This window comes from Nuphar pumila, chromosome 11 (assembly GCF_984573655.1).
Source record: "Nuphar pumila chromosome 11, dmNupPumi1.hap1.1, whole genome shotgun sequence".
Classification (NCBI taxonomy): Eukaryota; Viridiplantae; Streptophyta; class Magnoliopsida; order Nymphaeales; family Nymphaeaceae; genus Nuphar; species Nuphar pumila.
This window is the reverse complement of record NC_143259.1, coordinates 8,666,236-8,692,078: the sequence shown is the minus strand read 5'-3', so window position 1 is coordinate 8,692,078 and position 25,843 is coordinate 8,666,236. Positions and strand designations below refer to the sequence as shown.

Sequence of the window (25,843 nt, the reverse complement as noted above, 5' to 3'; positions counted from 1 at the left end):
AGAAGATCCCACACCCTCTAGACAACTCATTGGCTCTCTCACCTATATGTCTATTACCAGACCAGATATTGCTCATGTCGTTCACTCTGCTAGCCAGTTTCAGCATGCAACTGTTCATGAGTGTTGTGCTAAGAATCGCTAAATACATCAAGAATACCATCACTAAAGGACTATTTCTATCATCACCTTCATCATTAAATTTACTTGCTTATACTGATGCTGATTGAGGAAGAAACTCTAATAATAGAATCTCAACTACTGGTTTTTGTGTCTTTTTAGGAGATTCTCTGATTGCCTGGAGATGCAAGCAGCAACAGAAAATCTCACTATCCTCTACTGAAGCCGAATACTGAGTTATGACAACTACCACTATGGAACTAATTTGGTTACGAAGTCTTCTCAAAGATATTGGTGTAGACATCTCCGGTCCTTCGAAGCTATGCTGCGATAACAAAAGTGCAATTTACATTGCCAGCAATCACACCTTGCATGAGCGCACCAAATATATAGAGATGGACTGCCATTATGTACGTGATGAATATCTGAGAGGAACGGTTACCCTGCCATATGTCACATCAGAGTATCAATTGGCGGACTTCTTCATTAAAGTTCTTTCTGCTCCCCGTTTTATGCTCCTTGTTTTTTTTTTCTTAGCAAACTTTCAGTCATCTCCCCGTAAAGTTTGAGGAGGGGTGTTAAAATATAAGTATGTACATATATATGTACAATACTCAGATAGTTTTTTTTTTTGTTATTTTACGTGGTTGTTTTTAGAAACAACTGTTTTAATAAGTAGCTTATTTTTACTTTTTCTTTTCTTTTTATTTAAGCACTTTTTTTATATGCATTGGGGGTCCCACATAGAGTCGTTGGGACCCTTAACGACACCATGTGGGAGCCTCCAATGGTTCCCTTTTTTCTCCTCTTTCATTGTGTATAAATAAGGGCTTTCTCTCTTGTATTCTTAAGCTTGTGGAGCTCTCTTTGAATAAAGTTCTTTACATTTTCTTGTTTAAGCCTTTTAAAGCCTTTTTGTATTGTCCCATAGTGAACTTCTTTATTCTCTCTCTTATGTTCTAGTGCTTGTCCATTATTTGACATTGTGAATGCATTAAGCATTGTCGGGTTACATTTTTGCATACTTCATTACAACTCTATGGTCATTGGGACTATAAATTCGTTGGGAGCTCCAATGGTCACATTTATGTCCGTTGGGAGCTCCCAATGACTTTATGTCCTGTGCTTTTTTGTGTATATATATATATATATATAGGGATTACTTGTCGCCATTCAAGTTAATTCTTCTCTTAAGCATTCATGCTCAATAATATGTATATTTTTTTATGTTCTTTTGTTTCTCTTTTTAATTGTTTGATGTCTTGAATGCACTTAGTGATTGTATAGTGCCTTTGTGCTCTTGTATTGTACCTTAGTTGGACTGTATATTTGCATGTACACTTTGTGTTTATGATCTTGTAAGCTCTTAGGTACCCTTGCTTTGTATTTCTGCATACAAATACATCTTCATTTGATATTTGATCTTAATAGAAGAATTATTATATTGATGTGATTGACAAATGCATTCATCTTGAAAAATGTATCATCAACATTTGTGGTGATTGGACAGGCTTCTGTGTGTCTATGTGCCTGGTGGCCTTCATTTTGAACCTTGTTCTGCCTTTCTAACTTGTTTTAACGAGTTTTCTATAGGTCGATCTGGATTTATGTGTATCGTTGAGGTTCAGAGCTTTTCCATGGCCATAGAGGTGCATGCATAGTGGTAATGAAACAAGATGTGCACAATCATAATTCCAACAAAAGGCTACACAAGTGCACACATACAATATGGTCTCTAATGGACCGATAACAATCTCATAAAAGAGATATACAAAAACACGAATTCCACAAGAGCATAATGACACAAATTCCATACAAGCACATTATAAAAAAATGATTTTTATATACTAGACAATTGTTAGAATGTACACTGTAATACATATATATTATTTAATATTATTATTATATTTTTTCTTTTATTATTTTCTTTTTCTATTTTCCTTTATTTTCTTTTTTAGCATCTAGTTCAATAGGAATTAGATATTTGATCCAGTCAAGCTCCTGTTGGAACTTGACTGTGCAATAGCCGTTGGACTCTATTCCAACGGCTATAATAAGAGTCGTTGCACTAGAGTCCAAAGTCTCTTTTGGAGAGCTCAAAATGAGCTCTCCTCTCTCTTCCACTTTTTTGTATATATAGGGGTGAACCTGTTCAATGTAAGTAGCAATGCTTTTTAAGTATTTTGTGCATGAATAAAGTATTATTTTTTTTTAAGTGTTCTTCCTTTTATACCCTTTAAAGGGTCATGCTTGTAGTGTCTCTCCAATAGACACTTGTTTGTGAATCATTCGTGCATTTGTGGAAGACCACCATTTTATTACATGGTATTAGAGCTACGGAATCCTTAGATCTTGAAGTGCTTTCGCCTCAATTTTTGTGCCACATTTACAAAAGGTGTTTCATCACCTTGGTCTTGGCTTAAGAAGATTTGTTTGAAGAAAGGAGGACTTGTGCTATAAAAATTGGTTTTGTATTCTCTCTCTTATTCCCTTTCTACTTTTTTTCTTTCTCTCTCTCTCATATCTATTCCTCTCTTACCTTTGTAAAAGATGGATGACAATGATAAGATCACCATCATTCCTATGAAGCTAAATGATACTAACTATGTAATATGGGCTTCGATTATGAAGCATTACATTTGGAGAAAAGGTTTATGGGGTATAGTAGATGGTTCTGATTCGGAACCTAAACTATCTTTTGCCAAGAAAGAGAGCGATAAAAAGAGGTTCTTCTAACGAAGAAAAAGAAGAGTAAGGCGTTAGCCTCTTATGAAAAAAAATGAAAAGAGGGGAGGATAGGGCATGCAAACATTATGTCATAGCTAATCAATAGCGTAGACATTAAAAAATGTTCTAGTCTAGCTAAGTTTGAGCATGCCGATAAGGTTTGAGAATACCTCAAAAACATGTATTCCCTTAAAGATATTGCACATGTGTGCAATTTAAAAGACAAAGTTCGGACAATGACTCAAAAAAATAAAACTATTCGAGAATATTATAATGAGTTGTCTGAACTTTGGAAAGAGTTGCCTCTTCTTGAGCTAAAATGGCATTGTGCCGAAGATATCGAGCTTTGCCAAAAGCAACTCGATATGAAACATTTCTATCAATTTGTGAATGGTCTAAGGCCAGAGTTTGAATCCACCATTTTACATCGTGGAAAAATTTTCTTCTATTGTTGATACTATAGAAGAGCTCACTATGGAGGAAAATAGACTTAGAAAAAGTACTCCAAAAGTTGATGATGACTCAGTTTAAGCTGTGTCTAGACTAGAGATCATACTCGTACTTACAAGCAGCCTCATTTTAAAAGGCAAAACAGTGACTTTGATAAAAGAAAAGTCATTTGTTATCATTATCATGAACCAGGGCACTATAGGCCTCAATGTCCAAAGTTAAAAAGAAGAGAAGAAAAAAGAGTTGCATCTGTTGAATCCGAGTCAAAAGATCGAGATGCACCTGTATCTATGGCTCAACTGATGGAAATCCTTCAACCTCTTCTCAAAGGGGTATCCTCCTCAACTGAAGCCTCAACTAGAGCGGCTGTTGCATTTTTCTTCGGTCCAAGTAACTTTCCTTGGCTTTTAGATTCTAGTGCTTCTTTTCACATTACCTTAAATGTTAATAGTCTATCCGAATGTCTTAAAAATAACTCAAGCGTGTCAAAGGTTTTTACACCCGATGGCACATCTCTTGAAATAAAAGAAATAGGATGTTTTGAAAATCTTCAAAAATCCAAAAATGTTTTTATCTCAGAAGTTAGATATATCTCTAAACTTAATTTGAATATCTTATCTGTCTCGCAAATATCTGACTATGGATGTAATATCTCATTTTCTTCTCATGGTTGTTGGGTACATGATCGCCAGTCAGGGAAGCTGATTGGGGAAGGCCATAGAGAAGGACTCTTACATGGACTTTTTGGAATTACCCAAGAATGCATTTTGTTGTAATGTTCAGAAATTAGAATTGAATTTATGGCACAAAAGACTTGGCCATCCTCATATGTCTAAAATTCAATATTTTTCAAGTTTGGGAAAATTTTGTAATTCTGAAATTTTTTCTTGTAAGGACTGCATTCTTGGCAAAATGAAAATGTTATCATTTCTTAGTAGAACTTTTGTTTTTTCACGACCACTTGAGTTAATACATTCGGATGTTTGGGGCCCGTACCAGTTATTTCCAAAGGTGGTTATACATATTATGTCATTTTTGTTGATGACTTTTATAGACATACTTGGATTTATTTTCTTAAACATAAATTTGAAGTCTTTGCTAACTTTCAAATATTTCATAAAATGGTTAAAAATAAGTTTTAAAATGATATTTTCATTTTTCGCACTGATTCAGGGGAAGAGTTTATGTTCAAAGAATTCAAAGACTATCTCAATTTATATGGTATCACGCATTAAAGATCATGTCCACACACTTCATAGCAGAATGGCCTAGCCGAACGCAAACATCGACACATTATGGAAACTACTAAGACCTTGCTAATTGCAAATCAGGTTCCAAAAAGTTTTTTGGCTGAGGCGGTCCTAACTGCCACCTACATCATCAATAGGATGCCGTCTTCCCCATTAAAGAATACAATTCCAATAGAAAAACTTGTTAATTTAACTTCATATTATTCTAAATTAAGAGTCTTTGGATGCAAATGTTTTGTTTTCACCAACAAAAATGACAAACTCTCTCCTCGTGCAATTTCATGTGCCTTTTTAGGATATGCTGATAATAAAAAAGGCTACAGGTGTTTCGATTTTCAAAATGACAAATTATGTGTCAAGAAATGTATCATTTTTGGAAAAAAGAAAGCTTCTTTGAATTTGAAAAATCTAAGGATGTCACTGAATACTCGTTTTTAATTGATCTAACTTCAAAATCCAATGAATGTGACCTTGACAATGATCAAAGTCCTATTGCTGTTGAAAATGATGATAATGAAGAGCAAATACATAGGGATGTTAGTCTACAATATTCAAGACGTAGAGAGCAAAATCTTCCATATACATTACAAAAATACTCTGAAGTTTCACCCAGAAGAACATCTAGAATCTCTAGACAGAAAATTTGTTTCTTATGAATCTTTTCACCCACATATAGGCCAACCATTAAATTAATACAATCATATGATGAACCATCATCCTATTCTCAAGCCAAAAATCATATAGAATGAATAGAAGCCATGAAAATAGAATTTGATGCATTAGAAAAAGCCAACACTTGGACGATCCAAGATATCCCTCCAGGTAAGAAACCTCTAGGCTGTAGGTGGGTATACAAAGTCAAAACCAAAAGTGATGGGACCCTGAAAAGGTATAAGAACCGTTTAGTGGCAAAAGGATATGCCCAAGAGTATGACATTGATTATGAAGAAACATTTGCTTCTATGGCCCGTATGACCACTGTTAGAACTTTAATAACCTTGGCCTCCATTAGAAAATGACCTATCTTTCAATTGGATGTCAAAAATGCTTTGTTGAATGTGAATCTCATTGAAGAAGTATGAAAGCCCCGTCTGGTATTAGTATCCCTAAGGGTAAAGCTCTTCGTCTAAAAAAAACTCTTTATGGTCTTAAACAGGCTTCAAAAGCTTGGTATGACCGATTTAATCATGTTATGCTTTATATTGATTTTCAACCTTGTTTAACCGACACTGCTTTGTTAAGAAATCTGATGCAAGCATCATTATTCTTCTTCTCTACGTGGATGATATGATTATCATCGGAGGCGACAAACAGGGAGTTGCAAATATCAAATCTTTTCTTAAAACTCACTTTGAAATGACCGACTTAGGTTTATTAAAATATTTTTTAGGCATTGAAGTCGCCTATGTCACATGGGTGCGGGTGCAACACTTTAAAAAAACTTGGGTGCGGGGGTGTGGTAATATATATATATATATATATATATATATATATATAATTTTTAAGTTTTAACAGTTAACAACATTAACACTAATGAATGTTCATCTTGGGCATGACCGAGTCGAGCTAGGTCAATTCGGGTTGGGTCAGGTTTACCCAACCTCACTTTCATCCCTACACTGCAGGGCGTAAAACATAAATGGACATGATATTTTACCGGTCAAAGCAATTAACTTTTCTAATGCATTTATTGATTACTTATATATATATATATATATATATATATATATATATAGAGAGAGAGAGAGAGAGAAAGAGTAATTAATGGGAACTGAGCAGTCCGTTCCTTTGTTAAATCTCCACCCCTTGGCTGTTACGTCTTTGCTAGTCTCTAAGAAGTTTCTTCCCAAGATAAAAGTAACTAAAAATCATGTAGAATTAATTCTTCTTTCATTTTCCATGAAACCCCTTTAAGTAACCATTAGTGGTAACGTCCTTATTTTTTCCATGATGCCTAGGAACATATATCGGCCAATATTTTACAACCAAACACAAGTTACTAGAAACAAACAAATACTCCATCAATCAGCCATTTTTTTGGTCCAAAAGTTAGACACAAATGACCCTGGGTGCGTTGACTGCACCCAGGGTCAAGTTGACTGCACCGGGTGCCGCACGCGCACCCGCGTCGCGTCGCGTCGACGCGGGTGCGGCACCTTGTTGGCCGAATCCATGTGACATAGGAAGTCGCTTATTTTCCTCGGGGGTATTTGATATCTCAATCTAAATTTGCTCTTGATATTGTTTTCAAGTCTGAAATTACAGATGATAAGAAAGTGGACACTCTAGAAGTTGTCAATGTTAAAATGAAAATTGATGATGAAGAACTTCTTGATGATCCTACTCCTTACAGATAGTTTATTGGAGTTCTTTCTTATCTTTTCATTACTAGGCCAGATATAGCTCATGCGGTTCAGACAGCCAGTCAGTTTCAGCATGCTCCTACCTTTGTATATATGAGAGCAATTTTGCATATTATTAGATACTTAAAATCCTCTCTTTCATGAGGACTCTTTATTAAATTTAATTGGATATACTGATGTTGACTGGGGAGGTGATCTCAATAATAGGCACTCAACTACTGGTTTTTGTGTATTCCTAGGTGAAGCCTTAATTTCGTGGAGGTGCAAGAAGCAACAGAAGGTCGCTCTTTCTTCCACCGAAGCTGAATACAGAGTCATGGCAACCACCACTATGGAGGTTGTTTGGCTCAGACGATTGCTAGCGGATATGGGAGTTGAAGCAACGCAAGCTTCAAAGATGTGCTGTGACAACAAAAGTGTGATCTACTTTGTAAGCAACCAGACATTCTATGAGCGCACTTAACACGTTGAGATGGACTGTCACTATGTCAGAGATGAATACTTATATGGAACCATTGATCTACCATATGTTACATCAGAATATCAATTAACAGACTTCTTTACCAAGCCTCTTGCTGCTCCTAGATTTCACTTCTCCTAGACAAAATTTCGCTCATTGTACCATAAGTTTGAAAGAAAGTGTTAAAATGTAAATTGTGATACATATATATTATTTAATAATATTATTATTATTTTCCTTTTATTATTTTCTTTTTCTATTTTCCTTTATTTTCTTTTTTAGCATCTAGTTCAATAGGAACTAGACATTTGATCCAGTCAAGTTCCTGTTGGAACTTGTGCAATAGCTGTTAGTCTCTAGTCCAACAGCTATAATAAGAGCCGTTGGACTAGAGTCCAATGTCTCTTTTGGAGAGCTCAAATTGAGCTCTCCTCTCTCTTCCAGTTTTTTGTATATATAGGGGTGAACCCCTTCAATGTAAGTAACAATGCTTCTTAAGCATTTTGAACATGAATAAAGTATTATTTATTTTTCAAGTGTTCTTCCTTTTATACCCTTTCAAGGGCCATGCTTTTAGTGTCTCCAATAGACACTTGTTTATGAGTTATTCGCGCGTTTGTGGAAGACCACCATTTCATTACACCAATAAGCTTAGAAAAGCTTATTTTACATAGAGTGGTGAGACTATTTATAGAGCCTCACATACAATGATAGGGAGGCAGTCTAATAGTCGTTGGACTTGGGGGTAGTCCAATGACTAGTTGGAGTGCCTCTCCCATAGTCATATGGACTGACATAAAAAAAACAAAAAAATAAAAAAACTATAAAGACTCTACGGTCCCTATTGGACTATACTATATTATATGTCATTAAATGACCAAAGTGAAATGAAATGGGGATCTTCGAAACACGAGCTTAGATTAACAAGAGCAAGTGTCAAGAATGACACTAAAGCATAACCCTTAAAAAGGGTATAACTGGAAACAAAATAAAAATAAAAATGTATTCTTTATTGATATGAAAAACCAATTGCTTAAGAAGCATTGGAGTAAAATACAAGAGGGGCTGCACCCCTTTATATACACAGCTGAAAGAGGACTCAATAGAGCTGTTGGGCACAGTCCAACAGCTCTATTTAGAGCTGTTGGAATGTGTCAGTCCAACAGCTCTATTGCTAGTCAAGTCTGGACAGGACTTGACTAACAACAGTCATTCTAGTTCAAACTGAACTAGATGACATAAAGACAAAAAATAAAAATAAAGGAAAAAAATTACAGAAATGAAAGAAATGAAAAATGTATATTATTATATATACATATATGTACAGTTTTACATTTTAACACTCCCCCTCAAACTTACGGTACAATGAGCGAAAGTTTGTCTAAGAGAAAGTGAAATCGGGGAGCAGCAAGAGGCTTTGTAAAGAAGTCTGCTAACTGATATTCTGAAGTGACATATGGCAGATCAATTATCCCGTGTAGATATTCCTCTCTGACGTAGTGACAATCCATTTCGATGTGTTTGGTGCGTTCGTGGAATGTTCTGTTACTAGCAATATAGATCGCACTTTTGTTGTCACAACACATTTGTGAAGCCTTTGTTGCTTCAACTCCCATGTCAGCAAGCAGTCGTCGGAGCCAAACTACTTCCATGGTCGTGGTTGCCATGACTCTGTATTCAGCTTCGGTGGATGAGAGAGATACCTTCTGCTGCTTTTTACACCTCCACGAGATTAATGATTCCCCTAAAAAGACACAAAAGCCAGTGGTTGAGTGTCTGTTATTGGGATCACCTCCCCAATCAGCATCAGTATATGCAATTAAATCAAGAGAAGAGGAGGAAGATAAGAAAAGTCCTCGTGAAAGAGAAGACTTGATGTATCTGATAATACGCATGACTGCTCCCATATGAACAGAAGTAGGAGCATGTTGAAATTGACTTGCTGTATGAACATGTGCTATATCTGGTCTGGTAATGGATAGATAGGAAAGTGCCCCGACAAGCTGTCTGTAAAGAGTAGGGTTTGCAAGAAGTTCTCCATCATCAATCTTCATTTTAACATTAACAACTTCTGGAGTGTCGACTTTCTTATCATCAGTAATACCAGACCTGAAAACAATATCAAAAGCAAATTTAGTCTGAGATAATAAATATCCTCTAGGAGAATAAGCAACTTCAATGCCTAAAAAATATCTCAACAAACCCAAATCAGTCATTTCAAAATGAGATTTAAGAAGTGTTTTGATTGTTTCAACTCCCTGTTTATCGCTTCCGGTGATGATCATATCATCCACGTAGAGAAGAAGCACAATGATCCCTGCATCAGAATTCTTAATAAACAAAGCAGTGTCAGTTAAACAGAATTGAAAACCAATATCAATCATAACACGACTAAACCTATCATACCAAGCTTTTGGTGCTTGTTTAAGTCCATAAAGAGCTTTTTCTAAGCGAAGGACTTTACCCTTAGGAATACTTAGACCAGGAGGGGGTTCCATATATACTTCTTCAACTAGCTTTCCATTTAAAAAAGCATTTTTGACATCCATTTGAAAAATAGACCATTTTTTGATAAAAGCTAAGGCAATTAAGGTTCGGACAGTAGTAATACGAGCCACCGGAGCAAAGGTTTCTTCATAATCAATCCCATATTCTTGGGCATAACCTTTGGCTACTAAACGGGCTTTATATCTTTCAAGAGTACCATCACTCTTGGTTTTAATTTTATAAACCCATCGACATCCTATAGTTTTCTTCCCTGGAGGAAGATCTTGAATATTCCATGTAGAAGCCTTTTCAAGTGTATCTAATTCAGCTTTCATGGCTTCTATCCATTTGATATCATTTTTTGCTTGAAAATATGTGGATGGTTCTTCATATGAGTGAATTAATGCAATAACTGACCTATATGTGTGTGAGAAAGACTCGTATGATACAAACTTTCCTGGAGGCCTCGAGATTCGGGTTGATTGTCTAATTGGAATGTTAGAATATTTCTCAAGTGCACATGGAGGATTAGACTCTTGTTGCCTGGAATATTGAATACTAGTATCTCTATGAACTTCTTCATTTTCAACATTAAGATCAATAATTCTTTGATCATCATCAAAGTTACAGTCAAGGTCATATTCATCAGATGTTGATGTTAGATCTAGCAAAAAGGAGTACTCAGTGGCGTCTTTTAATTTTCTAAAATCAAAGAAGCTCTCCTTTTCAAGAAAGGAAACATTTCTAGACACATATAGTTTATTATTTTTGAAGTCAAAACATCTATAACCTTTCTGGTTTTCAGCATATCCTAAAAAGGCACAGGGAATCGCACGAGGGGAAAGTTTATCATTTTTGTCAGTAAATATGAAACATTTGCATCCAAATATTCTTAGTCTAGAGTAGTCTGGAGAAATGTTCATAAGTTTTTCAATGGGAGTGATATTTTGTAACGAAGAAGATGGCATCCTATTAATGAGATAGGTGGCAGTTAAGGCAGCTTCTGCCCAAAAGTCTTTCGGGACTTGATTTGCTATTAATAAAGTCCTAGTGGTTTCTATAATATGGCGATGTTTTCGTTCTGCCAGTCCATTTTGTTGAGGTGTATAAGGACAAGATCTTTGATGTGTGATGCCATGCAATTTAAGATAATTTTGAAAATCTGTGGATAAAAACTCTCCCCCTGAATCTGTGCGAAAAATAGTAATATCATTTTGAAACTTGTTTTTAACCATATTATGAAAAGTTTGAAAGTATGAAAATGTGAAAATGTCTACGAAGAGACAATACGCATATACGCACAAATACTTTGGAAAAGAAGTGCACAAAAGCACTCTCACAACACTTGAACAAAATACGCAAAAAGCGTATAAATAATAAACATGCAATAATGCATGTACTTTATAAAAAGCAAATGCTTGAGACTCTCAAGCTTGGAAAAATACAAAGGGGGAACACCCCTATTTATACAAGAAGGAAGGAGGCAAGAGGGGGCTCCCCAAAGGAGTCGTTGGGGAGCTCCCAACGGTCACAATTGTGACCGTTGGGGGCTCCCCAACGACTCTATTGGGGAGACCCCCAATGCACTTTTTGAGAGTGCAAAAAAGAAAAAATAAAAAATTAAAAGAATTACAAAAATAATGGAAAAATTACAGCATATTCCAAATGGAATATGCGCAAAATGTAAAATGACAAAAATACCCTTTCGGGTAAAAAAGGATAAAAATGTATAAATATATATGCTTATATATAGAGATACGTATACATATAATATATGTATACGTATCTCTATGTATATAAGTATATATATTTATACTTACAATATTGATTTTGAGTGTACATTTTAACAGAAAATACTTCAGACTTATGTTTGAGAAAGTACATCCACGTATGTCGGGAGAAATCATCGACAAAAATAACATAGTAAACAAATCCTCCTTTAGAAATTACTGGTGCAGGACCCCAAACATCCGAGTGTATTAATTCAAGTGGTCTTGAAGAGAAAAAGGTTCTGTTCTGAAATAGTAATCTTTTCATTTTGCCGAGAATACAATCTTTACAATCAAATGATTCAGAGTTACAAAATTTCCCTAGATTTGGAAAATGTTGGATTTTGGCTATATGTGGGTGACCAAGTCTCTTATACCACAGTTCCAACTCTATTTTTTGAATATTATAACAAAAAGCTTTCTTCGGCATTTCCAAAAAATCCATGTAATAGAGTCCTCCTTCTCTATGGCCTTCCCCAATCAGCTTGCCTGACTGGCGATCCTGTACCCAACAACCATGAGAAGAAAAAGAAATATTACACCCATAATCAGAAATTTGAGATACAGATAAAAGATTTAAATTTAATTTGGGAACATGTCTAATTTCTGGAATAAAAAAATTTTTTGTTTTATAAATTTTTTCAAAATTTCTTATTCGTTCTATTTCAAGAGAAGTCCCATCAGCAGTAAAGACCTTTGACACACTTGTTTTATTTTTAACACATTTGGATAGACTTTGATTTTTTGGGGTCATATGAAAAGATGCACCAGAGTCAAGAAACCAAGAAATTTTACCTAGATCAGAAAAAGATGAGGCTGCTGCGCCGGTTGAAGCTTCAGATGAGGAAGAGGCACCTTTGATGAGAGGCTGAAGAATCTCCATTAGTTGGGTCAGGGAAACTGGTGCATCATGATCTTTAGGCTCCGATCCAGCAATTGCAGCTCTTTTTTCTCTCAGCTCCTTAAGTTTGGGACATTGTGGCCTGTAGTGTCCCGGTTCATGATAGTGATGACAAATAACTTTCTTCTTATCATAGTCACCATTTTGTCGGTTAAAGTGAGGAGGCCTATATGATCGAACATGATTCCCTGGTCTAGACACGGCTAAAACGGAATCATCTTCAATTTTTAAAGAACCTTTCCGGAGACGATTTTCTTCCATTGTTAACTCTTCAATAGTTTCAACAATAGAAGAAATTTTTCCCCGGTGAAGTAGGGCCGATTTAGTGGTTTCAAATTCCGGCCTTAATCCAGTGATAAACTGGTAAAAATGTTCAGCATCGAGTTGTTTCTGACGAAGCTCGATGTCTTCGGCACAATGCCACTTTGGTTCTAAAAGGGAAAGTTCTTCCCAAAGTTCGGACAACCCATTGTAATATTCACGAATAGTTTTGTCTCCTTGTGTCATCATTCGAACTTTTTCTTGGAGGTTGCACACGTGTGCAATATCTTTAAGGGAATACATATTCTTAAGGTATTCCCATGCCTTATTTGCATGATCAAATTGGGCAAGACTTGAGCATTTTTTAATGTCAACGCTATTGATAAGCCATGACATTATCTTCGCATGAGATATTCTCCATTCTTTCCATTTCTTCTCGTATGAGGCAATAGCCTTGATTTTCTCTTCTTCCGATAGAAGGACCTCTTTATCTCCCTTCTTTTTAGTAAGAGATAGCTTAGGTTCCGAATCGGAACCATCCACAATCCCCCATAAGCCTTTTCCCCATATATGGTGCTTCATGATTGAAGCCCATGTTACATAGTTCGTATCACTTAGTTTCATAGGCATGATGGTGACTTTATCATTGTCATCCATCGATTACAATGAGAGAAAGAATAGGGATAGAAGAGAAACAAGAAGGAAAATGAAAAAGAAAGAAAAAAAACAATACAACAAGATGTGAAATCCTCTCCAATGAAGTGATAAAACACTTCTCTTCAAGTGGCGAACACTTTTACAAACGGGCACGGAAACCGAGGCAGCTTTTCCTCAAGATTTAGTACTTCTGCGGCTCTAATACCATGAAATGAAATGGGGATCTTCGAAACACGAGCTTAGATTAACAAGAGCAAGTGTCAAGAATGACACTAAAGCATAACCCTTAAAAAGGGTATAACTGGAAACAAAATAAAAATAAAAATGTATTCTTTATTGATATGAAAAACCAATTGCTTAAGAAGCATTGGAGTAAAATACAAGAGGGGCTACACCCCTTTATATACACAGCTGAAAGAGGACTCAATAGAGCTGTTGGGCACAGTCCAACAGCTCTATTAAGAGCTGTTGGACTGTGTCAGTCCAACAGCTCTATTGCTAGTCAAGTCTGGACAGGACTTGACTAGCAACAGTCATTCTAGTTCAAACTGAACTAGATGACATAAAGACAAAAAATAAAAATAAAGGAAAAAACTTACAGAAATGAAAGAAATGAAAAATGTATTTATATATATATAATAATATAATATTATTATATATACATATATGTACAGTTTTACATTTTAACACAAAGTACCCTTGATATATGTATATTGTATAAATATATTTATATCAGTTAGGTATACAAATATATATACTATATTTTAACACTCCCCTTTGTGAGATCACTGAAAGTTTGCCAAGAAGATACAAAATTCTTGGTAGAAAAAGTGCTTTGGTGAAGAAGTCTACAATCTGAAACTTGGACTGAACATATAGTAAAGTAATCGTCCCCTTCAACTATTCTTCTCGAACATATTGGCAATCCATCTAAATATGTTTTGTGCGTTCATGAAATGTGTGATTGTTGGCTATATATATGGCACTTTTGTTATCACAACATAATTTTGATGGTTCAATACTCATATCTGAAAGTAATGATTTTATCCACACGAACTCAGTTGTTGTCATCGCCCTATATTCAGCTTCCGTAAAAGATAAAGACACTTTCTGTTGTTTTTTGCATCTCTAAGAAATAAAGGAATCACCTACAAGCACATAAAAACCTGTACTTAAGTGACGGTTATTGGATTCTTCTCTCTAGTCAGAATTAGTATAAGCAATAAGATTTAAAGATGATGAAGATAAGAATATCCCTTTAGATATAGTTTTTTTGATGTATCGAACTATTCTTAACACCACTCATGTGAGCTAATGTAAGCGCATGTTGAAATTGACTTGCAGTATGTAATTCTTGCACAATGTTTGGCCTAGTAATATATAAGTACATTAATAATCTGATGAGTTGCCTTAAGGAGTTTGATCATCTAATAAAACTTTGTCTTCAACTCGCATTTTAGCATCTATCACTTTAGGAGTATCTTGAATGTGCAATAATATCAGCTGCAAACTTTATTTGAGACAAAATCTACCCTCTTGGCGAGTATGCTACTTTAATTCCTAAAAAATATCTCAAAAAACCTGGGTCAATCATATCAAAAGATTTTTTAAACATAATCTTAATTTCTTCAATTTCCTTCTGATCATTTCCAGTGATGATCATATCATCAAGTTACAAAAACAGAGTGATAAAGGAGGGAGGTACCTGTAGATCTTACAAAAAAAAGCAATGTCAGTATAACAGGATTTAAATCCAAGATTCAACACAGTTTCACTAAATCGATCATACCATATTTTATGAGCTTGTTTAAGCCCATATAAACTTTTTGAAGACGAAGAACCATTCCATTTTCAATAGTCAGACTAAGGGGAGGATCCACATAAACTTCTTAATAAATTTTCATTTAATAAAGCATTTTTAATATCTAACTTATATATAGGTCATTTTTTAATGGATGCTACTGTAACTAAAGCCCTAGCTATGGTCATGTGAGCTACTGGAGCAAATATTTTCTCATAATTTATTGTATATTCTTAGAAATATCATTTTGCAAGTAATCTTGCTTTATATCTTTCTAGGGACCCGTCATTCTTTATTTTGACTTTAAATACCCATCTACATCCTATTGTCTTCTTTCCCTTAGGAAGATGTTGGACTTCCCCAGTATGGGCTTTGTGTAATGCATCTAAATCTATTTTCATAGCTTCTGTCAATTCTTTTATGCTTTTAGCTTCTTTATAGTTAGTTGGTTCATGAATTAATTGGTAGAAGGGATGACCTTTAATTTTGAGAGAAGGATTCATGGGAGACAAACCTATTAGGAAGCTTATGTTCAAAGTAGGAGAGATTTTAAAGAGTTTTTCAATTGGAGATTTGTTTTTCAAAGTTTGAGAAGACATTTTATTTATTAGATATACCTTGGTGAGAGCGGCTTCTACGCAATTTTTTTTTTGAAATTTCTTTTGAAATGAGTAGGGTCCTGGTAGTTTCAATAATATGACGATGCTTTCTTTGAAAAATACCATTTTGTTGGGGGTCCTAGGACAAGATCTTTGGCATAAAATACCATGAGTTTTTAGATAGGATTGAAATTCATTTGCAAGAAATTCTCACCCTGAGTCCGAGTGAAAGATTTTAATATTTGTTTTAAATCAATTTTTAATAAGATTATAAAAAATTTTAAAACACGAAAAAACTTCTTATTTGAGTTTAAGGAAGTAGATCCAACTATGTCTACTAAAATCATCTATGAATGTAACATAATATGAATAACCACATTTTAACATAACGGGAATGGGACCCTATACATCCTAATGCATTAATTCAAAGATTTCATTAGTGAAAGAAGTTCTAGATCCAAAATGCAGCATTTGCATTTTTCCAAGTATACAATCTTCACATAGAAATTCCTTATCCTTACAAAATTTTTCCAAAAATGGAAAATGTGATAATTTGGATATACTTGGGTGTCCTATTTTTTTATGCCAAAGATCTTAATTAATTTCTTTGATATGATTACAAAATGAGTTTTTAGGTAAACTTAAAGAATTTATATAGTAAAGATCTCATCTTCTATGGCTTTGCCCAATCAGCTTCTCTGACTGGAGATCCTGCACCCAACAAGCCTTAGATGAGAAGAATACTTTACACCTATAATCAAAAATTTGAGATACCGAAAAAGGGTTTAAATCTAATTTTGGATAACCCTCACATTTGAAACAAATTTTTTTTTTTGAAATATTGTTAAGGTTTCTTATACTTTTAACTTTTAAAGAAGTACCATCAACGATTGACACACATGAAAAATATGAATTAGTGCAATCGAATAAAAGAGCCTCGTTATGAGTCATGTGAAATGAGGCTCTTGAATCCAAAATCCAAGAAGACTTGCTCGAAGGAGAAGAAGAGGAGATGGCAACACTAGATGTAGAAGGAGTGACTTTTAGAATTTGTGAGACGACCTTCACTATTTGAGCAATTGTTAAATCATTGAAGTTTTTCTCTTGCTTTGATTCTTGAGGTTCTTCACTTGTGACAACCATTTTTTATAGCTTGGGATAATCCAGTCTTATATGCTCCGGTTCTTTACAACGATGACAAGTAATTTTACCTTTGTATCCTCCCTCGTTAAGTCTTTTTTTATTGAATTTTCTTTTAAAGTGAGGTGGTTTATAAGTTTTTACAAAAATTTTGGGTCTTGATACGGCAAGAACATTGTCATTAGACTTGTGCATTTCAAGTCTTGTTTCTTCGTGATAAATTTGAGCAAAAGTCTCACTATAGAAGGAGCCAAAGTCCTATGAAGCAAGGAGGACCTAACTTGCTTAAATTCTGGTTGGAGAACATATAGAAAAGAGAAAAGGTTTTCTCTTTCAACTTGTAATTTTCTCATCTTAATAGCCAAACCTTCTCATTTTGGTTCTAACATAGCTAGTTCATCTCAAATAGGAGACAAGATATCACAAAAGTCTCTTATACTTTTATCTCCTTGTTTGGTATTACGCACCTTGTCTTGAAGATAATATAACATAGTCATATTTTTTTTGAATGAATGTGTTCTTTATAAAGATCCATGCATCACGTCTTTTTAAATTTGATGATGTTATTGGCGATCTTGAATTCCATAGCATTCATGAACTATGAGAGTATTTGAGCATTGCTAGCTTCCCAATCCTCCAACTTGTTTTGGTATTCTTGCAAAGCTTTCTTTTTTTCTTTTTCGAATAGAGTTTTGACTTGATCTTCTTCTTTTCTTATTAATTTAAGTTGAGGTTCATTAGTGGTTCCACTAACAAACCCACAAAGCTTTTTACCTTTGATGTGATTTTCCATTGCGGTAGCCCACATCAAATAGTTGCTTTCGTTGAGCTTGTAGGAGATGACGGGCGGAATCTCTTTCTCCCATAATAAAGAAGGTTTGTGTTTGAAGACTAAAGATTGAAGAACACCACCACAAAGAGCAATCCCACGATAACTTTCAATACTTCAAGAGTCCTAGGCTTTGATATCATGTAATGAAACAAGATGTGCACAATCACAATGCCAACAAAGGGTTACACAAGTGCATAAATACAATATGGTTTCTAATGGACCGATATCAATCTCATAAAAGAGATATATAAAAACACAAATTTTACAAGAGCACAATGACACAAATTCCACATAAAAAACTGGTTTTTATATAACAGCCAATAAGCTTAGAAAAGCTTATTTTACGTAGAGTAGTGGGACTCTAACAATGAGAGGGTCCAACGGTCATATTTATGACCGTTGGGGGCAGTCGAACGATGTTGACTGACATACAAAAAAAAAACAGAAAAATAAAAAAACAAAAAAGACTCTACAGTCTCTATTGGACTGTACTATATTACATGCCATTAAATGACCAAAATACCTCTGATATATGCATATTGTATAAATATATGTATATCAGTTAGGTATACAAATATATACACTATATTTTAACAGTAAAGGTAGACTATCCTCCTGGAGGTTGGTAACCTGAGAATATTGAACACCACAAAAGAAAAACAGAAATTGAGTTTAATTTGTAACACCTAACAAAATTGAACCATGTTAATGATTTTCTTTGTTTTTGGTGGGTTTCTATTATCACCTAATGAAAAGTGCTACTACAGTTATGAAGTTTTTCACACTGGGTGCGGAGAAGTTCTTACTGTTTCGAGTATTGCCTAGATATGTTTAAACAAATATTAAATTAGTGTTTTACACTAGGTTAACAATTGATCATATCCTTGATTCATGGTTTCCAAGTACTCAACATCTGGAACGCATGATGGTTGACATAAGGGTTTACGATCACGTGGTCATTTTGAAGGTTTCTAGGCTTCATAAACTGTCCATGGTTTTTTAAGTTCAAACTAACTTCTCTTGACTGTTTCAAGATGTCCAGCTCATAAATCAGGAAGGAAGCCTGGAGGAAGGGTTTGGAAATGATCCTTGTTGAGGAGGATACTAGATGCTGCATATTACTCATATTTTATGTATCATGGGTGCTTCCACCAAGACCCTGTGCCGGTGTCATACCTGTACTGATACTGGATACCCATCAACTGGGTTTCAAACTTAACTCAATCTCAAGATCCAATTAATGTGTAGCCTACCCTCATCATCATAAGTGTTTCATGTTAAGTATGTATCTGTGGATCATTATTTGTTAGTAAACTATATAATACTTTAGACTTAAATTCACAATGGGCAGTCTTTAACTTCATTTCTAAGGCATTTTGCAAAACATAGCATTATTGTACATTGCATTACGTGCTTGTGTACACAAACACACACACACACACACACACACACACACACACACACACATATATATCGTTACCCACATACTCATTAGAAATTTTGTTCGCACCTATTTCATACCTGTACCTGCACACATAGCTATGTGAATAGATCATATTAGCCAAGAGCAGGAGCAAGGTGTTTATGCTGTGAAATGGGTGTGGAACTATATTTCTTTTCTCCCAGTCCTTTGTAGACATCAAATGCTGCATGTATTATGATGACATTCATTGGAAAAGGTCATAGTTGGTTCTTGGTTATTGTATTTAAGTCACTTTGTCTGAAGAGATTTATGGTGTCATTTGTGCACCTACTCTTCTCTTTAAGGTGTAGAACACATGATTATTAATTGGTGGTTGTGCAGGGTACATGGAGTTGTAGTCGCGGAGTTGCCTCTTATTGCAACTTGCAGCGAATATCGTCGCCAGGGCATGTGTCGCCGGCTTATGAATGCTATTGAGAAGGTAATGCACATCCAGTAGGCCTTACATGGAGGGATTGAAATTTCTTACTTTGAACATGACATGCACCGACAAGTTTCTTTTCTTTTTTTCTCTTAAATCTAAATCTCTGTGTCTTACTGTGCTGGCTGGTTGCATAAGGTCATTGTGGTTAAAGTTGATAGGCTAAAGGATCAGTAGTAGGTAACATGTTAAATAAATACTGAATAATGGAAAGGTACGGAAGTGAAGAAAACAATTATATAATTATGGTAGGATACAAGTCTTGTAACTTTTGTTTATAGCTTTGGTTTGTAGTTATTTTTGTGTGGTTAAGTCAGCTGTTCAAATATTTGATATTAATATTCCATGTAATCATGTATCTTAAGCAGGTGAACATTAGTCATTGTCATAATCAAGACAAAGTTTAGGAATAGTAAAACCTATTATGTTATTAACTAATTAATAGAAGAATCATTAATCATATTCAAAGTTCTAAAACAGCAGTGGTGTGCCATTGTTGAAGAAAAGAATATTAAACATCAATCTTCATCATTGTTAGTATTTCCTAGTTATGCCTCTTTTGCTTAGATGCTGCTGCAAATGCTCAAGCCTCTATGATTATAAAGCTATGTCACAGGGACTCGGCTAGCAGGGTGCCGCACCCGCGTCGACGCGAGTGCGGTCAACCCGACCCTGGGTGCGTTGACTGCACCAAGGGTCATGTTGGTCCATTTTTTTTTATTTTGCCCTATGAAATGGGCTGCGGATGGTCCATTTTTTTGGTTTTTTTTTTTAAAAAAAAAATTGCCCTATGAAATGGGCTGCGGAATTTAAAAAAAAAAAGGGGGGGGGATGCTGCCCCCCTATAAGCCCCTGACCGCGCAGCGGGACCCGTGCCGGGGGAACCCCCGGACCCCCCTTTATATATATATATATATATATATATATATATATATATATATATATATATATATATATATATATATATATATATATATATATATTACATTTTTGCCCCTGCCGCACCCCTGCACCCGGGTTTTTTGGAAGTGCCGAATCCCCGCACCCATGTGACATAGTTATAAAGTTGATGATGCATCTTCTGTTTCTGTCTTTGTATTTTTTAATATTCAGAATATTTGTTTGAGAAAAAGTTTGTTCACCAATCAGGTTCTTTGATCTTGTGTGTACGTTTGGTATCACAAACAAATCCCGTTTAAAAAAAAAATATTTCTGGAAAGGTGTTAGTGACAGTCAAGAATGTGACAATTGATCAATGAGGCTCTTCACACTTTTTCCCTTTGATGTAATTTAGTGCAATAAAGCTTTTTGTGTGCTATCTGATTCTAGTGTTGTGTGGTAATTTGTCATGTTCAGATGGACAAGGGTAAAACAAGATAGGTTTATTTAGGCCTGTGAATGGAAATTATTGCATGACAGGACTAGTGAAGCCCAATGTTGTCAGAATTGGTTTCTGAATCGAATTGGATTTCCAAAAGAAAAAAAAAACAAATTGGCATGAATCAATTTGAATTGCTCTATTTGAAAAACAGTTTAAATAAAAAATCGTAAAAGTTCAGCAACATTCAGGAGAACCGGAAGTTCTTGGAAATTGCTTCAGATTGGAAACGTTTAAAATGATTGGTTTCAAAACTGACCATTGTTTTGTGTCCCATAGTCGTGGTAATGATGAATTGTTTGATAAATATGTAATATATGTACTTATAATAGGCCCTTGTACCCATGTCATACCGTATCAACATGGGTTACTGGTACTGGGTGGGTTCTCTGATAGAGGTCATAGCCTCAAATATCTCTGGTGTCTTGAAATTATTGCAAGATTTACGAGAAAAACACCCTAGCCATTTTTTTTTACAAATTTGTGTTGTACCCTTCATGTACGTGCTGTACCCAATATCCACATCCATCCCAGTGACATGGTCAGACAATGAATACTGGCTGAAATGATTACATGCTTGAAATAATTGCATAGGAAGCAGTTTTTGCCTACCTAGGAGCTCATCCAAGAGGCTGTTAAATTTTTCCAGGGCTGAACAGTTAAAAAAACAGACAGAATATCTAGTTACATGCATAACAATATGTAAAGGGAGGAAATGGCATAAACCACCATAAAAATATAAAGGGATTTTCTGCTAGACTACTTGGCAAAAGCCTGTGTTGGATGATTCAGAAAGCAACCCAACTGGATAGGCCATGTAAATGGGATTGCTCTTTGAGGTTTTTTGAACTGATAAACCTTATGGAAATGCCAGTTGAGTTAGTTATTTCTATGCTCAAGAACAGACTGATGAGCTCTCCTTGCAGACAGGTTTTCACTTATTATTTCCTGTGTTGAACCCTGAATCTTAAAAACTTTTAACTTTTTCTTGTAAAAAACATGAAGCTAGAGCTTGAAAATTGAAGTTCTGGTTTCATATTTATAAGCAGTATTTGTTGTCTTGGTACCTGACTGGGGACTCAAGGGACTTATGCATGAGTCCAGAGTCAGAGGTTTGGATGGTCCAGGTCATCTGTAGGTCCACGCTGAGCTGTACCACTAGGTTGATGACCCATCTCAACTGAACAGAACTTCCATGTGAAGATGCTTCAAATATTTTCATTGAAATTTACAGTAACTACTGATCTAGTATTGCTGTTTGATTTCTTAGTGATGTTCGGATCCCATATCTGTTGTTTGCTTGTGAAGGAAAGGACTATTGTTGGGGCTTGTTTACAGAAAGTGGTTTAGCAACATATCTTGCATGCCAACTTAAAAAGGAAACAAAAAGGATTGTTGCATAGAAATTGATTTACAATGCTTCTTTCTTGGAATTTCATTTTTTTCTTTCTTTTCTTCATTTTGTTTTCTATCTCATGTTTATCTGTATAATGTAACAGATGTTAATGTCCATCAACGTAGAAAGGCTGGTGATATTAGCTATTCCTGATTTAATTGACACTTGGACCTCGGCATTTGGATTCAAGCACATAGATGATTCTGATAAGGAGCTATTCCATAATATTAACTTGATGGTATTTCCTGGAACAACATTGCTAGAAAAGCGCTTGCATAATTCACAATCTTTTGAAAAAAAAGAAACAGGTGACTTTTCCTTTTCTTGTATGTTATGGCCAATTCCATTCAATTTTAAAAGGACTGCTATTGTTTTATACTCTATCTGGTTTGATGGGCAGGAGCAGGGGGCAAGACGTCAAAGGAGGGGCATGAAGAAGTGGATCCTTCTGAGGTATTTCCTGTGCTTGAACCCAGGCATCGAGCTGCTGACAATCGCAATGTTAAAAATGATATGAGGGTAGAATCTGTTCTTGAGTATCTGCAACTTGAAGAGCCATCTGCCAATGGCACATTGCTGGAAGCTGCAAGAGTTCCAACAGATGTTTTAGGGAATGTTCCTCAGACATGTGCTGCACCCATAGCCACAGATATTATTTCACATGTCAATGCTAAACTTGAAGGCTGCAGAATACAGAATGAACCACTGGACAACTCTGAAGGGAATTGTGCCATTGATATGGAGATAACAGTTACAAAGTTTTCATCAGATGAATGTGATCACTCTAATTCTAGTCCAGTCTATTCAGGATGTGTTGCATCTGGATCTGTCCCTGCAGACAAACTTGCTAACATTGTTCCTCTTCTTCATGATCCTGGTCAAGCAATTATGGCCACAGATGGCAGCATTCCATGTTCTAAAGTACTGGATTGTGCAGATGGCATGAGGGACCAGGGAAGCAGAAATTTGGAGAGTAGCACAGAAATGATGAAATCTAGTGCTGAGATACATGATGACATAGTTAAATACGGGATCCAAGGGAGCTGCAATTGTTTTGGGTTGGTGAGAAAACATGAATGTTATCAGGAAATAGCCAACTTGAATACTCCAAAATCTGCACATCTTGACTTACTTGGTGAGACAAGAAACAAATCATCAGTCATGCTAGTAGAATCTTTTGATAGCTCATCGGGCTCATTGCATGCTCCAGTGTTGTGTACATCAGAAGCATCTGTTCATGAGATTGCTAACATAGAAGATCATCATCTTGCTTCAGTGAACATAGTCAATACTGATCTTAGTACCCTACAAAAAGAAGGTTTTGAATCATCTCCAAACAAAGATAGAACTATTAAAGATTTAGCAGATGACCCTGTAAAAAATGATTTGAGACTGTTCAGCATTGCAGTAAGCTCAATTGAAGATGGTGAGTGTGTGGAAGTATTTCACAGGAAGGGAGTCGAAAATGGTGATCTTCAAATGGTCAGCTTGATGAATGTGGATGAAGAGCCCAGTAAACCAGAAAACATTTCTCAGTGTGAATCGTCTGTCCCACATGCACAAGTTGATTTAAATGCTTCATTAAATTCCTCTTCTTTTGTATCGGGGACTACAAATGAAAATGTCTTGGATTCAGTGTCTCCCACAAAAAAGTCTCCTAATATTCATGATGTGTCAGATGGAATGATGTCTCTGTCAGGATCACTGGCAAGTAAAAAATTAGCAGTGGGGAAAGCTACTGTAAACCCTGGGCATGATGCCATTAATGTCTTCCAGGATAACAGTTGGGAAGAGAGCATAGCTGGAAAATCTTTGGTGTCTTTAAATGATAATAAAAAATCTCTTAATCTCTTTCCTCAGCAAGCTGTACAACATGTTCAGACACCCGATGAGAACATTTGTGACTCTTCAAGGGGGCTGCATTTTAACTCTTCTTTCAGATCTATCAAAGATAAAAGTGTACCATCAGAGTCCTATTTCCTGCGTTCGATGGTAGCAGGTTCTAGTACTTTTGCTGAGGGTGAGAATTCTCTCTCTGTTTCAAAGAACGCAAAAGCAACAAGCCCAGCACATAAAGAGGTAGTCCTGGGTTTGGCATGCCAACTTTTTGATGATCTCCCTGCAAAGAGAAATCCCATTGAGAATGGTAGAAACCAGAAGTTTCATGACTGGTTGTAAATGGATTCTTTCTGGGGCATCTGTATTGTTCTTGAAATAGGCAATGAGTAATGCAAATACTGCTGGAGATTGGCACATGTTGCTTCCTTGGATTTATAAGGATTTTGAGATTGTTTTCTCCGAGAACTAAAGCCATGAGATATGCTGATAATAGGCCTTATGTTAATCAGAGAAAAGGATGTTCTATGAGATGAGCTTTATGAAAGTAGTTTCTGATTTTTGTATATCTGTGAAGGCTCTCTGCTGCTTTAGTATTCAGGGAGCTTATTTTGGGGATCCTTTGGAACAGATTATCAGTGATGTGTCATGGCTTCTGTTAGCAGCATAAATTTTGCACAAGGGCATTCAACATGTTTCCATTGCTTGGTGAAGTCTCCTTTTAGCATGTGACCATGGTAATGTATGTTCTGTGGAAACTGGTACCATAGTGAAAGGAAGCTTTAGATATCGAGTGTTGGAGAAACATTATGCAACAGCTGATATAGCTCCCTTGATTTGTTTGGGACAGGCATTTCCCATCTTCATTCCAAAAATTCACTTTTGTGTAGATGTTGGTTCCCCTAGTGAATCTTGACCTTGGACAAGATTTTTAATACATGAGAGTTTGGGAATCGACACACCATTTGGTCCAGTTGAGCCAATAACAGCTAGCAACAGCAACCTGGGAAGGTTGGAAGTCGTATCAAATGTTCACTTCCAGTGCAAAGATGATTTCAAATAAGTAGCCATTTTCAATTAGTTCTCTAACCTAGAAGCAGTTTACTAGACGTTCAATATCTTAAAAATGCGCTGACCACCTGAATGATCATCATGACACTCTTTCCTTTTCTTGATGGTTTTGGGTTATCCATGCTAACTCATACCCACTTGTATTTTGTAAATCAAACATGTGACCTTTGAATGAGAAATGAATGTTTTTTCTATTGAAATATTGTCTTTTTCTGTTGAAATATCTCATGACTTGTATAAGATCGCAAATGTACTCGTACCTGAGGGAGTATGAGTTGCATTACATCTATAACATTGTCATTGTGAATGATGCTTGCTTTCTTAAGATCTGGTGTGCTTTGTGTTTTCTCAAATCCCTTGTAGGTTCTTCCTGGTTTAACCTGCAAATCATTCAAAACCTTTCTGAGTATGGGAAATGATGTATTCATGTTCTCTCATGTTCAT

General features: G+C 35.6%; 1 protein-coding gene across 2 annotated transcripts in view; it reads left to right on the top strand.

Annotated features, from left to right (window-relative positions):
* The window catches only part of LOC149821854 (uncharacterized), a 59,531-nt gene extending 33,932 nt beyond the window's left edge, over positions 1-25,599 (top strand). Inside the window, exons 6-8 of one of the 2 annotated variants that reach the window (XM_089980660.1) lie at positions 19,619-19,718; positions 22,596-22,800; positions 22,899-25,599. In XM_089980660.1, the coding sequence (XP_089836786.1) occupies positions 19,619-19,718; positions 22,596-22,800; positions 22,899-24,670 (2,077 nt within the window). In that variant the 3' untranslated portion in view covers positions 24,671-25,599. Of the gene's footprint in view, positions 1-19,618; positions 19,719-22,595; positions 22,801-22,892 lie in introns of both variants that reach the window. The other variant, XM_089980659.1, reaches the window with a different exon arrangement.
* Positions 25,600-25,843: the final 244 nt, after the last annotated feature.